The sequence below is a fragment of the Grus americana genome, chromosome 5, assembly GCF_028858705.1.
Source record: "Grus americana isolate bGruAme1 chromosome 5, bGruAme1.mat, whole genome shotgun sequence".
NCBI lineage: Eukaryota > Metazoa > Chordata > Aves > Gruiformes > Gruidae > Grus > Grus americana.
This window is the reverse complement of record NC_072856.1, coordinates 11,353,810-11,370,896: the sequence shown is the minus strand read 5'-3', so window position 1 is coordinate 11,370,896 and position 17,087 is coordinate 11,353,810. Positions and strand designations below refer to the sequence as shown.

Sequence of the window (17,087 nt, the reverse complement as noted above, 5' to 3'; positions counted from 1 at the left end):
TTGTAGTGCAGTAAAAATGTTGTATTAGATATGTAATAAGAGAATTCTTTGAAGAAACTTCCCACATATCTAATACAGTAACATCAGCAGGCACCAAAGCATCTGTTGATCTTTGCTTCCACAAACAGGTAGAAGTTGAAGACCTCTATTCTTGCTTACCTACTTGTATTCTTTGGTTCTTGCCGTATGCAACTTTGGCTGGGAGAGTACCAGCAAGGCAGTTACAGATTTGGAATGAGTTAACGTCTCCTTGAGATGCACGGAAGATAATTAGTGGATATGACTTCCTCAGGCCTCAGAGATGCCATTTGGTATAACTGCTAGGCAGTATATTCTTCTGCATGTACTTCCAGGACTTCATGTGCTTATATACATACTTTTCAAACTTCCCTGTTCTCTGCATTTTGATGCAGGCTTCTCTTTTGATTTTAAAAACATGTATATATATTGCATGTGTGTGTATATAATATATATGAAGTATGTGTATGTTTTTTTCAAAAACTAAATTGAAATCTGTGAATTCAAAGGATTCCTGGATGTATATGTATTGAGATATTTCTAGTTTACAAGGGAAAAACTAAACTCACAAATAAACCACTGTTAAATGTTTTGGGATTTTCTTTATGTGCATGATTTAGCTAATGGATTTAGAAGAGGCTGTTCCTTTGGATTGCTGTCGTCTTGTCAAATATGATGAGTTCCATGACTACTTGGAACGATCTTATGAAGGAGAAGAAGATACACCAATGGGTTTGTTACTTGGAGGTGTCAAATCAACGTACATGTTTGACTTACTTTTGGAAACAAGAAGACCTGACCAAGTTTTCCAGTGCTATAAACCTGGTGGTAAGACATGTAATTACATATAATCAAAGATAAACTAAAATTGTATATTGCCTGATGGCATGAAAATAAAACTTGTAAAACATAGAACAATGATGGGTGAAAGAAGAAAAACTTTGTTGTACTAAATTTTATGAAGTCAATACTCAGAGCTACATACTGTGCTGTGTTGTCAACTTGTTTCTAATTGAAGCAGTTCTAAGGTATACTAAAATGTGTCAAAATATGGAACATTTTTGCCTCTCTGGTATTAAAATTGATCTGAAAATGAAATTCTGAAATTGGGCTGCTTTTCAAATTCATTATTCTTTGTATGCATTTAATGCAATCTCTTAATCAGTGTACGTATCAGACAAGTGTATGTGTGTTTTGCCTGTTAAATTCTCTCTCCCATATATATATGGTTTTGTTTTCTTTTTCCTCTTCCCTGCAGAGGTCATGGTAAAGGTTCACGTAGTTGATCTAAAGACTGAATCTGTTGCTCCTCCAATAAGTGTACGAGCTTATTTGAATCAAACAGTTTCAGAATTTAAACAGCTAATTTCAAAGGTAATTTACTGTCATTAAGGACTCGTAATATACAGTTTTCTTTCATTCTGACTGTGAAAATGTCATAATTTAAATACCTAAAATGAAAGCCAGCACCTTTTGCAGTTCATACTGTGTGTCACGTCCAGAAGGATAAGGTTAGCTTGTCTGTCCGCTCACTGTTGCTAAAAGCAGCAGTCTGCTTCTTACTTCTGTCCAGAGTTCTACCCTGGCTTTTGCACAAGCTTAGCCACTATCTGGCCATATTGCTTACTAGCTTACCAGATAATAAGTTTTTTGGGGAAGTTGAAGAGTCGGGTTCATATTCTTTTGGATTAGTATCTTGAATCACCTCACTGAGTATCCAGTCAGTGGCAGAACTAGTGAATTGTTACCATATAACTGAACCAACATCTAACTTCCCCCATTGGCTTCAGTAATTGAAATTAACATCCAAAGCTGTCTGCATTCTCCCTACAAAACCTCCTTTTCATCCTAGCAGCCACTTCTTAAGATGCAGATTGATTTTTATATTGTCTTAAACCATGGGATATTACCACTTCCATTGAATTGGAAGACAGATATTTTACTCGGTCAGTTCTGTGTAAAATAATTCAGTGGTTGGTGTAACTTCATAATATCTGTTATGAAACATGATTTCAGTAATTTGAATTCAGTCTAATGAAGAATTAAGTAAATAGTGTGCAAAGCCTGGTGCTCGAGAATATTTTTTTATTTTCAGTTGGTTCATACCCTAAAGAATAAGACCAATTCCTTATATTACTGGTCATTAACAATTTGCCAGTTCTCTGCAAAGTGAAGCCATTTCAGTGTACTGAACTTTTGGAAAACCTAACATTTGCTGCATGTCAAAGGAACTGGGACTGAATGGGTTTAGGAGGTTTTTCTCCCATGTTGTCTTTGCAGTTTGTAAGTCAATAAAAACAACCTTCTCCTTTCCCTATGAATAGTCTTTAAAAAATTAAATACTTGTTCCAGTATTTGAAATTGTGTAATGCACATATTACCTTACTGACAATGTCTTATTTTAGGCTACCCACCTGTCTGCTGAAACAATGCGAGTAGTATTAGAACGTTGCTACAATGACTTGCGTCTTCTGAATGTTTCCAGCAAAACACTGAAAGCCGAAGGCTTTTTTAGAAGCAACAAGGTACATGCTCTGATTTTTAAAATGTTCATTTCTTGTATTTGTAGATTTCACTGTTGTGTTATTAAGAATTATGGATATCTGTATAAAATTAATAATGGCTGTCACTTAATTATCAAGTACTGTGGGGTTTTTTAACTAGCAAATATTGTGCTGATGAATACTGTAGGCTGTATGTGAAACCAAGTGTACATAACAAGGTAGAGCAGATTCAGAATCAGACCTCTGGTCTGAATGATGGTGAACTTAACAACTTTATGATGAAGATTTTTAAAAGGCGGCCCTTCTTTAGGGAACAAAGGTTGGCATATTACTGTGAAACCTGCCTAATTTGTTTTCTGAACCTTCTGAACAGCTGTGCCTGCTCTCAGTATTAAAGTTCTTAAGAAACAAATGTCAAAACTAAGAGCAAGTGTTTGGTAGGTTTTTGTCTTAAATTCAGTAATTTAAGCTAAATTGTGTTTCCAGAAAGACTTTTAAGTAAATGTTTCCAATAATATTTGTGTAATGCATTCAGAAAAATAGTAACTTAGTACTTAAATAACATCTGTAGCATTGCCCTTTTTACTGCAGTATTAATAGCACATCTTTAGCACTTTTGCACATCCTCTGTCTCCTGAAATTTAGGCCCAAGAACGTACTGTCCTTGATGAAGAAAGATTAGTGAAGGGTTTGGCTTATAGCTGAGCAAAACAGTGGCATTGGCTTGTTATTCAGTTACTTCAAGCTCTTTCACATTCACATTGTCATTACAACACAGTGGCCTTTGACAAAGGGAAAAGAAAAATTTGTTCCCATGTGTTCTCATGTACCCTATTGCTTACCCATGTATACATTAAAAGATGTCTTATTTGTGATGCTATACTAGAAAATAGACTGCCAGCTGTAGTTGTGGGACTCATTACTACTATAAGCAGGGTTAGTGTACAGGTGAAAGACGCACGTGAAAGTGATACGTAAATACGCTTCTGAACATGGAAGTGCTTACTGCAGCTGGTCAGTCTGCTTACAATTCACTCCAATCTTAACATGATTATGAACATAAGAGTGAACTCATTAAATTACAGGCTCCTTAGTCTTTCTAAATATGTATTTTAATTTTTATAAAAGGTGACGTTTCTTAGTGACATAATTTCTGATGTATGCTCAGTCCTATCTCTTTGCTGTTGTTGCTTTTACTTTTAATTAAAATAACACTGCATGATAAAACACTGTTATCTTATGTTCAGGTATTTATTGAAAGCTCAGAGTCTTTAGATCGTCATGTGGCATATACAGATTCTCATCTATGGAAACTTTTGGATCGTCATGCAAATACAATCAGACTATATGTTTCATTACCAGAGCAATCTCCTGGATCTCAATTTAGACGAGGAGTTTATCAGAAGTCTAGTGGAGATTCAGGCAACTTGGATGAAGCCTGTGAAAGAGTAAAAGGACCTGTAGGTAATATGAAATCTGTAGAGGCAATTCTGGAAGAAAGCACCGAAAAGCTTAAAAGCTTGTCCTTGCAGCAGCAGCAGGAGGGGGATAATGGAGACAGCAGCAAAAGCACAGAAGCCAGTGATTTTGAGAACATCGAATCACCTCTAAATGAAATAGACTCTTCAGCATCAGCAGAAAACAGAGACCTTGACAACCAAATTCAGATTTCCGATCCGGAAAATCTCCAGTCCGAGGAACGGTCAGATTCAGATGTAAATAATGACAGGAGTACAAGTTCAGTGGACAGTGATATCCTCAGCTCCAGTCATAGCAGTGATACTCTATGCAATGTGGACAATGCCCCACTTCCCTTGGCTAATGGACTTGATTCTCATAGTATCACAAGTAGTAGGCGATCAAAAGCAAATCAGGGGAAGAAAGAAACCTGGGACACAGCAGAAGAAGATTCCGGAACAGACAGTGAATATGACGAAAGCGGCAAGAGTAGAGGAGAAGCACAATATATGTACTTTAAGTCAGAACCCTACGCTGCAGATGAAGGTTCGGGAGAAGGGCAAAAATGTATGTATTCTTTTTTTAAAGTGCCTTAAAATAATCTAGCTTTTATTACTATTTAATTCATAAGCTGTGTTTAAAAAGCCTGATGACAGTATTGAAAAACTTGATTGTATGTCAAATTAAAGCAAATGAAAGGGCAAAGATGGGCTGTGGTGTTGATGTTCAATGACATCCTAGCCTAATTTTGACCTTGCAGTAAGTGATTACATATTTGAACAGTATGTCTTGCCTTTGTTTTTAAGAAAATGAAAAGCTGCCTCTGATACATCTGTTTCCTTATACTGAAAGTGATTTTCTGGAGAGCAAGCTGAGTTGTCTTCCAGTGAAAGGAAAATAGTTGCATCTGCCACTGGTGATTCACCTGTTTCAGAATGCAGTTATTGACTATGATTCACAGAGCAATAATTCTGTTAACATGTAAATTAACAAACTTGAGAATTCCTAGTCATCTTACTGTAAAGAAAATTCAAATATACTTGATATTGATCATTTAATTCAGTAGACTTGCTTTTCATTGATTGAAGTACAATAGGTACAATGAAGTGTATGGCTGATGTGAAAATGTCTGTACAGGTTCAGTGTGAGAGCCTAAGTGTAGTATATTAATGGTCACAAAGATAAACAATTTTCAAACAGTGCTCAGTACCTACATATGTTTTATAATTAACAGAAGAATAATTAAAGAACAGTAGGCTATAAGATAAATATTTTGAAAGGCGAAGGTTTTCCTCTCACTCCAGAAATCCTGATGTAATAAGAGAGTCAAATAATGCTGGTTTGGTTGGGGTTTTTTTGTGAACAAACATTTTCATTTTTAAAACCACAGGGAAATGTAATTGCAACTAGTGCAAACGGTTGAACAAAATTACTGCTTTAGCCTGGAAGGATTTTTCTTTGGGGCTAATCTTGAACTACTTTAATCTTTCCCTTTTTTTGGTAGGACTAGCTGAATGCAGGACTTAGTTGTTCGTGGTAATTTTGACACTTTCATAATACACTATATAAATGGTTCTCCTGAGGGGAAAGTTTTTATATATATTTTAGTATAACAACATGAATGGAGTTATAATTCAAATAATTTATTTGTTCAGTTAAATATTCTGCATACATGGCAATTTTTTTATTCCAGTGAGTCACAATATAATCATGCTGTAGTTTGTACAATAGTCCAAATTGCATATATTAAGAGACATAATTTCTAAAGATGAATTATTCATCTTACTTTCCAGAATTTCATATTACTACGGTAGTTTTTCCTTAATTACAAAATTATTCCACGAAAAAATTCCTTAATCCACACTTGAGCTTGCCTTGTGATATCCTCTGGCTTTCCTGAACACAGAGTTAACCAGACTTTTTAATCCTGAAAGCCAGGAGAAAAATAAAAGCTTTGGTTGGCACGTGCCTGGCCAGCCCCAACTCAAAAGCACTTCTGTTTCTCACTTGAGTTAGGGGAAGCCTGTAGGGGATTATCTGCAAATGCTCCATCTGATCCCTCTATTTGTGGTCTCACTGAATGGAGAAGTCACTACTTTGCTCCACTACTTCACTGATTGCAAAATAGGACGGTTTGGAACTGCTGTGTCTTCCAGGAGTATCTACCCATAAATACTTAAAATACAGCAAAGCCCTTAAAGATTTCAGTATCACCCTCAGATAAAATGTAAATGTGGCCATTAACTATAATTCTGACTTTTCAGTACTGTTTTGCTGCAAGTGATAACTGTGAATATATGGAAATAATACACTTAGAGTGCGCTTTTTTTTTGGTAGAGCAGTGTTTCATGCCATTTCTATCTTTATTTTTGCTTAGGGCTGATGGTGCATGTTGATAAAAGAATTACGCTGTCTGCCTTCAAGCAACATTTGGAGCCTTTTGTTGGAGTTCCATCTTCTCACTTCAAAGTCTTTAGAGTCTACGCCAGCAATCAAGAATTTGAGAGTGTTCGGCTGAATGAGACACTTTCGTCATTTTCTGATGACAATAAGGTTATTCAGAAGTTATTTTGAATCGTTAAAAATATATTGGTACAATATAGACAAAGTTATGAACATAATTTACAACTTTTTGTTAACTTGCCAGGTGGAATCATGACATTGGTCTTGGTAGTGTGTTACTAAATGTAATTTTGATGTCAGTTCTAACAGATACGCCTTTTGCCTTCTAGATAACTATTAGACTTGGAAGAGCCCTTAAGAAGGGTGAATACAGAGTCAAAGTCTATCAGCTTTTGGTAAATGAGCCAGAGGTAAGGTGCTGAATATTTCAAGATTGATTAATGAAAATATTATGTGCCTTGGCCCAGGTTTTTCTCTGAAATCTTGGAAAAAAAGGAGGGGTCCTACTTTTCTCTGCATTTTCCTCCCAGTTTTCATAGATTTAGAAAGGAAACTTGAGATTATTTGTTTATGCTGTTCAAAGTATACAATTGGAATGTGATCTGCAGCGTCTCTGTTAAGTGTCTCTATTTCTGCAGTGTAAATGGAGGACAAATGAAAATAATGGTTTCTTTATTTTACTTAAATGTGTGAAAGTCATGTAGAATTCTTTCCAAATAAGAAACTGTTCTTGCTCATGGTTGCAGTTTTCACTAACACTGTACTGATATAATTTGTCACATTCATGCAATGCAGACATTGCTTATCCAGGATGGTTATCTGGATAATAGTCCTCTCTGCATAAGACAAGCTTGAAGGAGTGCTAAAACCAAAAATGCTGCTCTTGCAATAACACAGCTCGCTTGTTAAATCTTTTGGGATTTGAAAAGTATAGACTGCACAGATTGCAGTCTTTAAAAGTTGACCTTGTATGCACCTTAATTTCTGATTTTACTTTTTGGACCAAGCTGCAGTGTATTTGTTAATAATGGATAAGAATAAATTGAGACCAGAGCTGAACTGATAAAGCAGGGAATTAATAATTTCCAATCATGGAGTTCTGGTCTATCTGACCAAAGCAAAAAAAGTGGTGTTTTTGTAATCATATGGCTTATTTAATTTAAAAGCTGCATTCAAATTTGGAATGCTAATATAATGTTACCAATTAGTAATTCAGACACAAGACACTGTTTCTGCAGTGACATGCATTCAGAGTGTTTGACCTGTCAAAGGGCTGCTGCTAAACTGATTTTAATCAGTTCATTGGCTACCTTGTTTATGAAAAGCATTCTAATGGTCATTTTGTGAGGCAGATGGGACTGGTATAAAAACATGAACAGGAGGCAAATCTACTTTTTCCTGTTAAAAAAAAGTCTTTAATCCCTTTCTATTAATGTTCACAGCCATGCAAGTTTCTTCTAGATGCAGTTTTTGCTAAAGGAATGACTGTCCGGCAATCAAAAGAGGAACTGCTTCCTCAGCTTCAAGAACAATGTGGCCTAGACTTGACAATTGACAGGTAAAGAGACTGCAATCTGTTAAAGTTACCTGATTAAATATTACTTTAAAATGTGGGATTGTTTCTTTTGTGGAGAAAGGAAATTATGAAAGGAGCACAAATAAATTACTGTGGTCTTTTGAATCAGATTGTGAACACAGACGTTAATGTAGCAGTTCTTGGCTTTCATCTCATGTTGAATGAATCATATTTACATAGAATTGCCTGTGTGCAGAATGTCTACAGGTTTAGATCTGAGAAGTTTTACTCTCTTTAAGAATGATTTTTTCATAAAGGACAGCATTAAATCAGTTTACCAAAAAGCCACCTTCTCTCTAGATGCAGGCTCAGTGTAGATCACGGCAGTAAACTGTCTCGTACAGCACTGCCTTTCCTTCTCTTTACCCATAATTGGTTATCTCATCAAGGCTGAACTTGCTTTGGGGCCTTGATTCCACATACTCTCCACTGTCAGTTACAAGCGATGTGGTCTGTACTGTGGAGTAGCTGATGCTTTGTATTCACTGGAATTAAGAAAAACCTGTAAGATGTGGTAAGCCAGCTGGCGGGACCTTCACATATGCCTGAAATCAGGCTGGAACAAAACATTGGAAGGTAAGCGTTGGCCCTTTCCTGTTGAGAAAAGGAGTAGAAACCTAGATATGAACGAGGTTTTTTTCCTTTCCTCACCATGACTGGGCCAAAGGATTTTTGACTGCCATGCTTTGGGTTATGTTCTCTGGTGCCCTATAATTATGGTGCACATCACAAAATTTGTCTGCTTCTGTATGTAGAAAAAACATTACAATTAAAGTTTTGTACTTGTGTTTAATTGCATTTTAGTTATTCATACCTCTACCTCCGTATCTAAATCAAAGCTCATACTTTATATTGTGACTGTATTAATGCAGTAGAACTAAGCATGTAAATCAGATACCATTCCTTTTCTAATTCTACACCTCTCTCCTTCTCTACTTCCTCCTCAAGAAAAAAAGAGGAGCAGCATAATTGTCAGAAGTGTTTGGGAATATTCTGTTTTCTTGTCCTAAATAGGAAGCTGTTCTCTTCCTCTAAATCCCTGCATGTTTCTTGCACTGAACAAGCACGACACAGGCTTGTTTTCCTTGTGTTGATGCAGCACTAAGAGCCAGCAGCGATACCTTGCTGTCAGGACTATTTCAGAGTGTTCAACTCATTCCTGATGAACCTAATCAACTTCACATAAATGAGTTGTATTTCTGGTTTGCCAGAAAATACTCAATTTTGATCAATGGCAAGTGTTTAGATAAAAACTCAGTGTTTTCTTTATGATGTATTTACAGGTTTCGTCTACGAAAGAAAACCTGGAAGAACCCAGGCACTGTGTTTCTGGATTATCATATCTATGAAGAAGATATCAATATTTCAAGCAATTGGGAGGTCTTCTTAGAAATACTTGATGGTAATAATGATATAGTGTGAAGAGAAAGTAAAGATTGTTAGAGATTTTTTCCTGTAGAGAGCATTGGAAAATGTACTTTCCTTTTTTTCCTTTTTTAAAGGCTATTACTAACATTTTAATAGTGTTTTATTAGAAAAAATATAGAAGCAAAAAGAGGTACAAATCGTAAAAGCTCTGCATGAAGCTAGGGGTAGGAGGATTGTGCAATTTTCCTGTGGCTGCAATGTGCTACAGGTCTAAGAGTAGTACTGTTTTCTAGGTTTATCGGAAACTTTTGGACGTGCTGTAGTACTGTATGCAGTTTTTTGCATTGTACATAAAAACTAGGAATGCCTATATATTAGACTTTTAATTTTTTTACTAGTATTGATGATGTTTATAGCTAGCCAAAGTGTATGTACATAATATGTATATAATTTGTTTTTAAAGTCAGCACAGCTGTTCAGTCATTGAGTATCTTTCAGACAGGAGTGAAAAACCACTCATTTTCTGTCATGAAGTGCTAACTCTTTTGACAGACCTTGGTCATCAAAACAACTTTGGATCAAATGTTAGCAGCTTGTTTATTAAATTCTGCTTAAGTATCAAAACCATGGCATTTCTTAAGCTATCCTTTGCATATACACTTAAAATTTGAATTCTGAACACAAAAACTTAAGGGGAAAAAACTAGGCCATGCTGATTTTCCTCTGTTACTGGATAGATGAAGAATTTTAATTCCATTCACTTGGAAACTTTCTTCACAAGCCTACCTGGCTTCAGAAGTGTCATTTAGCTGTTACTCCAGTATTCTGGCAGCTGTGTTCAATCCTGATATTTTTAATTTTTAACAAAATTGTTCCAATGCAAGTACAAAAATTTGAAATGAACATGAGAGGTTCAGGAAGCCTATAGATCCCTGTCGATGTATGTATCGGCTCACACCTCAGTTAAAACTTTGCAGTTTTAAATATTTTTTATTATTTTTAGATTAATTGTGGTAGTGTTTCTGTACAGAGTAGGTCTTGGAGGTACTACTTTTTAGACCACTCCAGCCCACCTAGTTCACAGACATGCCATATTATAGACTACAGAGCTTCCAAGCGTTCTGTAGTATCTTGTGTAACTGTCTAGCTCTGCCCCAAAGGTGCTACTATAATCCAGTTGTAGAAGGTGCAGCTAGATCCCACTATATCCTGTGAAAATTAAGTTGTATGTACCTGCTGCTACCACAGAGGTTGGAAGAGTGTAAAGGCAACTGCTTTAAGTCAGAGTTTGTAAGGCCTTCCACCATCACCATTGCTTTCATCTTACTCTTAGCTAAACACTGAAAACATTAGGCAGGTAAATAAGGTAATTTAGAATAATTTATAGTTAGATTTCTTAGTATAGCAGCTTTACATGCTGCTGTTGTAGATATATTTAAATTAGTTAATCTTTGGCTCTGAAGAAAACTTACATAACTGCTTCAGATTTGAAATAAATGCCAAGAAGCACTAGGTGGCTGTATCTTCATTTTGGACAATAGGTCAGTGTTGAAAGGCAGCGCAAATGCAGTCGTAGGCAAGAGTGGAGAAGGTATTTAGGGAGAAGCTTCAACAGTGGTGATGGCTTCATGCAAAACAAGCATGTAATGGTAAACACAAATGTTTAAGCCACAAGTTCTGCACGCTAAATTTCAAATTTACAGACTGATTTCTAATAAAAATAAAACCAGCCCTTTGTTATCACTTCTGCTTATCTGATTGTAATGTTAACAGTATTACCCTGTCAACCAGAAAAAGCCGTTACCTGAAACTAATATTAAAAGGCTGGAGGCAGTGCGTACTAAAATTCTTCAAGGTGGTAGGTGTAAAGCAGGCTTTAATAACTACTGTATAGTTAGTGTGTGAAATCTGCAAGATTTTGACTTTATTTTGGTAAAGAAGGTGAAGCACATGAATAAATATCAGTCATTTAGTATGAAGAAGGTCTCATGTAAATGCAAGATCTGGAGGTCGGCCTCTGGTTGGGTGCATAGATGCTGTACGTAGAACTGAGCTGGGTGTGATGGAAAAATGTGCCCTAAAGAAGAATAAATGGCATGGCTTCTAAGAGGTGCTGCCTATGAGAAATTCCTTGAAAGGAGTTGTTAATAAAGAAAAGTTCAACTAAATTCTAGTCCCCTCCCCCTTTTTTTGTGGACTATTTGCAGCATGCTTACTAAGTTACTGCCATATTTGAATATGCTTATGCTATGGAAACCCCCTAATTTCAAATAGGATCTTTTGTGATGTTAATATAACAAATTTTTTTCCTAGGAATTGAAAAGATGAAATCCATGTCACAGCTTGCTGTTTTATCAAGACGATGGAGGCCATCAGAGATGAAACTAGATTCTTTCCAGGAAGTAGTGCTAGAGAGCAGCAGTGTTGAAGAATTAAAAGAGAAGGTAAAATGTGTAATGTGATGCGAGTTTCTTGTGATTTCTTAGAGCCTTATTGATGTTCTCTGTTGGAAAGCGCAGAGATGTCATAGCTCCGTAAACGTTGTAGCATGGTGATTATTTTTTTCCCCAGGAACTGAGAACCTGTCCCATCCTATTACCAAAGCCATATGAATTATCAGCTTTAGCTCTTAGTTTCATATAATGGTCTGGTATCAAAGCATTAAGGTGAATGCATGCAAAAATAAAGTCATATCTCGAAGTTTAAGAATAATATTACCTATGTCCCTTATCCTTGAAAAGCACACATGAAAGAAAAGTTTAAACTATTGTCGCTTTGTTTTTTCAAGCCGGTGTTATGGTGTTCCAAAATACCAGACTTCTCAGCCTCTTCATATTTGAATTTGACAGCTATTGCTCAGGGACAGTGTAACTGTACCAAGTAGAGTGAACTGTATGTTGTTTGGAAAGAAATATGGCTATGATACGGTTTGTTTGGGTTTTTTCACTTAAAGGCTAGAACCCTCTAACAGGTAAGCAGACGTGTGCCATCCTAGCAGAAGTCTAGAGTAGAAGTGTGTGTCTCGTACTGACACTATTTTATTAATCCAGTATATCACAGGGTTACGCTCTTAGACAAATGGTTATTTATATGTGGCAATGCCCAGAGGTAAGAAGCCACCTTGGATGTTGAGGTCAGCAAAAATCCTAGTATCAGTGAAGTGTGCCAAAGTCTTACCTCAGTAAAACACTTGGCAGTTGTGTTAGGAGTTAGTTCATAGGCTGGAAGGAGGAACGCTGTTCAGCTACCGTAGAAGGCAACAGCCTCGGATTTGTGCATGTGCACAGATTAAGCTATGGACTGATTTCTTGTATTCTTCAGGTAGAAGAGAAGTTCTAACTACAGGTTCTTGCATGCAGTCTCCAAGATTTCCTCTTTACTTGTATCTGAAGAGTTGGCTGCTCTTGTTTTCTTGTCTTAAGAATTGATGTGCAGAGAGCAATATTAGCAGTGTTCTCTCTGAAAGGCCTTAATCTCTTTACTCCCACCAGCAATAAGAGAAATGTGAATTTGACACATCTGTAGTAACACATATGTTCAGCCAACTCTTCTCTTTCAGACAAATCGTATTAGTAGAGCGTAGGGCTAATAATACACTTCAGAATTTGTCTGGCTTTTGTCAGTATTGTTTATTTATCCTTGTTTCCTAAGGAAATGAGAGTTAGAAAATTATACTGGCTGTTAAGTCTTTTCTTGTCATCATTTTAATTGGAATGTGTCTGTTTTAACAGCGGATTTGATGGAGGCAAGAATCTTAGAGGAAATCGCTTTGTTTGGGGAAAATAAACAGCCAGAGATAAACACAAATCTAAGCTAGTGTCTCCCTCGCCATGGAGATGAGACCGCAGCCCATACTTGAGTTCAGGGCGAGGCAGTGACAGGACTGTGTGCATCATGAGGCTGCTCAGTGGGGGGAGAGTTCCGCCAAGACCATATGATGGGTGCTAGGAGTGAGCAGTGGCAGCAGGGCATGGGTGACACCTCCATGCATGGAGGAGCTGCACAGCAGGGCCAGTCGTAGGGGAGGAAGAGCAGCCAAGGGTGCTTATTGGGGAATGGTGAGGTTGCTATGGTAGGATGTGCAGGTGTGCGGAGATGGGTTTGTTGTGTGCGTCTTACGGCTTTGCTCCCAGGCTGACCAATAATAGTTTTCGCTTCATACGGGGAAGCTACTGAGGGCTAACTGACGGACAGGAGTTTTAACGTGAGGCAGTTGGTCTCTTTGTGTCTTGGAACTTGGATCTGTTACTAACAAATTGTTTCTAGTAAGTTTTTTTCTGTCACCCCTTCACTGTTAAGAGAAGTGTGATGAAATACTGTCATAGTAAGTGTCACTTGTGACACATTAACTTCAGAAATGTAAAAAATTTGTACCGTGTCACTGTAATTTTGTGCTAATTCTTTGGATCATTTGAGGACTTTGAATAGTTTAGTTGACTTCTAGATTTGGCAGATCTATTGACTTTATGTAGAGACTGTAACATTGTTGTGGAATAGTATTAAATCCACCATTTTCTTCACTTTACAGCTGAGTGAAATAAGTGGAATACCCTTAGAAAACATAGAATTTGCAAAGGTAAGTAAGATTTTGTCTGGTTTTACCTTTAGTGGCATGGCTGTGTGATTGAGTTTTATTTTATTAACTAAGTAATTGTTGCTTCTCAGGGTAGAGGAACATTTCCATGCGACATTTCCATACTAGAGATTCACCAAGACTTGGACTGGAATCCTAAAGTATCTACATTGAATGTCTGGCCTCTGTACATTTGTGATGATGGTGCAGTAATATTTTATAGGTATGTATTTTGTTACAGTACAATAAACCATGCAAAAAATCTGTATGTAAGATTTGAGGGGCGATGTAATCAACAGAATTGTAAAGATGCTCTTCTGTTGTCTTAAAGGAGAAATGCTTATGGAAGAGCGTTTAAAACATTGAGCTGCAATGTTTGTGCTCCTCAGCTTCCTAAAAACCTGAATATGAATTGTATTTATTATTTAAGCAAACAAACACTGTACCCTCTTACTCAATTCTTCCTCCCAAAATATTGAAAATAATGCTGAATACAAAGCTAGTTGCTATGCTTGAGTGTATATCTGGATTGAATCTCTTAAAACAGAACCGTATCCCTTGTGGAGTCTGTGAGAGCCTTGCCATAGGTTTTGGAGAGCCAGGATTTTATTTTCTGAGTTTATTTCATTGACAAATTAGTATGGCTTCTTTGGGAAAAAAAAGGATGATGTGATAAAAATTTTGTTAATATGAGAAGTGTTCATTAGCTGGCGGCAGTAGCCCAAAGGCGCTATTTGAGGACTAAGCTTGAATATTGTCATTTCTGCTAAACTTGGGTGGGGTGTGCCTGCTCTGTTTTTCATAATTGCACATGAGTTTGGGGGAAACAGCTGGTTGATAATGTGCTGGCCTTGAAAATTATTTGGGAGAGCAGCTGGTAGTTTCTAGTACGGGCTGGCTGACATGGTGCTTCCAACTGTTGGCACTGGGACCGAACAAAGAGCAGAGCCGTAGCTGTCTGTAAAGAACAGGACTTACCAGGTAGGTAGAGGAGTGTGGGCTTGGTTCTTGCTGCTTTCCCCTGTGTCTGCCATCAGAACACTGAATGTCTCTGTTAGAAAAGCCGGTTTAGAGAAAATGTTAGTTTCTGGAGAAGGAAATAATCTGTAAGGAGTATTATGCTTAGTTATGTTTTTTTACTGAGTTGCTCCAAGTGAAAAAATGACAGAAGTCTAATTATGGTTATTGTATTAATCTGAATTTTAACATATATTTACATTTTAGGGATAAAACTGAAGAATTAATGGAATTAACAGATGAGCAGAGAAATGAACTGATGAAAAAAGAAAGCAGCAGGCTCCAGAAAACTGGACACCGGGTAACCTACTCTCCTCGTAAAGAAAAAGCACTAAAAATTTATCTGGACGGAGCACCAAATAAAGATTTGACTCAAGACTGATACTCGCTATAGCATTTTCCCTGGGGAATTTTTTTGTTTAAAATAAAAAGGTTCACTACTACTGTGTAGTGCCATTACGGCAGGACACTTATTAGGTGTAAAGCGCTGACACCAGCACTGGTTGGGCTGTGTTACCAATCAGAAGCGCAGTGCCCCGTTGGGTCACTGTTTGACTTGGAATCATGTTGTGCACTATAGTCAAATGTACTGTAAAGCTAAAAGGGATGTGCAAATAAAAGATTAGAACTAAAAAGTGGGCGGGGAGGGAAATGAGTGGAAATTTTTGAGGACAGTGTGCACATAGTAGCTAGTGAAACTAGCCTCAAACAGGATACTCATAGCTTAATAATAAAAGCTGTGCAAAGGCCATGAAAGAATCCTTTTTTTGTTTGTTTCACTGATACACGCATTACCTCATCAGAGAGTCTGAAATAAATGTTAACACATTGGTTCTAGAAAAGCAGCAGAAGAGGGTTGAAGATGGAAGTGCTGCCAGTGTCAGGTTTTAGAATATTCGTCCATAAAACAGTCTGAGAGGTGTCTGCAGAAAGCTGCCAGTGGGTGTTGGTTCGTTTTGCAGAAGTGCTGTTGTAAGGTAAACTGGGTTTTAATAGGTTGCGGAAGCTGATGAGCAGCTCTACTATATTGCGTTCAATGTGTAAATAAAATTTGCCCTATCCAGTCAACAGAACTGCAGTTCAGCTCTTTACCATGGTATTTCTTTTCACATATCAACAGTCATTGTGTACATTTGGAAGTATAGTTGCTTATTTAAATTTGTATTCATTTTATGTTTGATGCTGGGTACTATAGGGTTGTATTTCCCCTCGTTAATGAAGTTTTTGTTTTGTTCGGCTACTTTTTGTACATTTTGTTTTTGAGACTATTACAAGTTTGCGTCTTCTCCACCCACTGAAAGTAATTTTCTTTTTCCCAGAGTTGATTTCGTAGCTATATGTAGTCAAAGATGGGGGCAACCTCTAACACCTCAACATACAAACTTGGTAGTTCAGGTTGTGGTGCAAAGACTGATGCAGTCAACATGATTTCATTGCAAAGCCTAGGAACAGCAATTTTTTGCTTTGGTCCATAAAGATCAATAGAGAACAATTCTCCGTAGTTTTTGGAAAACCACCTAATTTATAACAATCAAAAGATTTTGGTAAACTTTTTCCATGCCAGATGCTGTTTACAACAATGAACATGCCAATAAAACATTTGTTCATTCTGTTGTGTTATTTTAATCATTAAATGCTGTGGTTTTTATTTGAAAAATTACAGAATTATTTCATGGAAATAAAGACTTTTCCAAGGCAATGTCACAATTGTAAGGCTGTGTGTATATATGTGTATATGCATACCCCACGCGTGTGCACAGTATTGCGGGAAGTGCTTTGTGGCCTGTCTGCTGCTCCACTTTACTTGCATTCACACCAAATTTTTCTTCAACTCTTAAGTTTCCTTTTCCAGAATCAAATTCCTCACCAGCAAAAATTCTAAGCTCCAGATATGATTGGCAGCTAAGTTCTGCTCCAGAAAGGAAGAAGGGTTTTGAATAACTGAAGGTTCAGTTCTTCCTGGCGTGCTAACCCACAGCAACCTAAAACTGCTGAGGGATCTGGCAGCTTGAGAACCAGGCGCTGCGCAGAGGAATTTCCTTGTTCTTACTCTTCTGTTTGACCTGTGCCACCTCTTGTCCAATGTAGATGAGGTGGAAGCATAGACTGAGTACTGTCCAGGAGGTAGAGTGCTTCATTAAACTACTATTTACATAGGTATATAGGCTGC

At 37.2% G+C, this 17,087-nt stretch overlaps 1 protein-coding gene across 6 annotated transcripts in view; it reads left to right on the top strand.

Moving 5' to 3' along the window:
* USP47 (ubiquitin specific peptidase 47) overlaps positions 1 to 16,616 on the top strand; it is a 56,829-nt gene extending 40,213 nt beyond the window's left edge. For all 6 annotated transcript variants that reach the window (XM_054827873.1, XM_054827874.1, XM_054827871.1 and 3 more), the window contains 12 exons: positions 639 to 846; positions 1,277 to 1,392; positions 2,424 to 2,543; positions 3,770 to 4,547; positions 6,358 to 6,533; positions 6,713 to 6,793; positions 7,826 to 7,941; positions 9,243 to 9,361; positions 11,641 to 11,771; positions 13,856 to 13,903; positions 13,993 to 14,123; positions 15,125 to 16,616. In XM_054827873.1, the coding sequence (XP_054683848.1) occupies positions 639 to 846; positions 1,277 to 1,392; positions 2,424 to 2,543; positions 3,770 to 4,547; positions 6,358 to 6,533; positions 6,713 to 6,793; positions 7,826 to 7,941; positions 9,243 to 9,361; positions 11,641 to 11,771; positions 13,856 to 13,903; positions 13,993 to 14,123; positions 15,125 to 15,299 (2,199 nt within the window). In that variant the 3' untranslated portion in view covers positions 15,300 to 16,616. The remainder of the gene's footprint in view (positions 1 to 638; positions 847 to 1,276; positions 1,393 to 2,423; positions 2,544 to 3,769; positions 4,548 to 6,357; positions 6,534 to 6,712; positions 6,794 to 7,825; positions 7,942 to 9,242; positions 9,362 to 11,640; positions 11,772 to 13,855; positions 13,904 to 13,992; positions 14,124 to 15,124) is intronic.
* Positions 16,617 to 17,087: the final 471 nt, after the last annotated feature.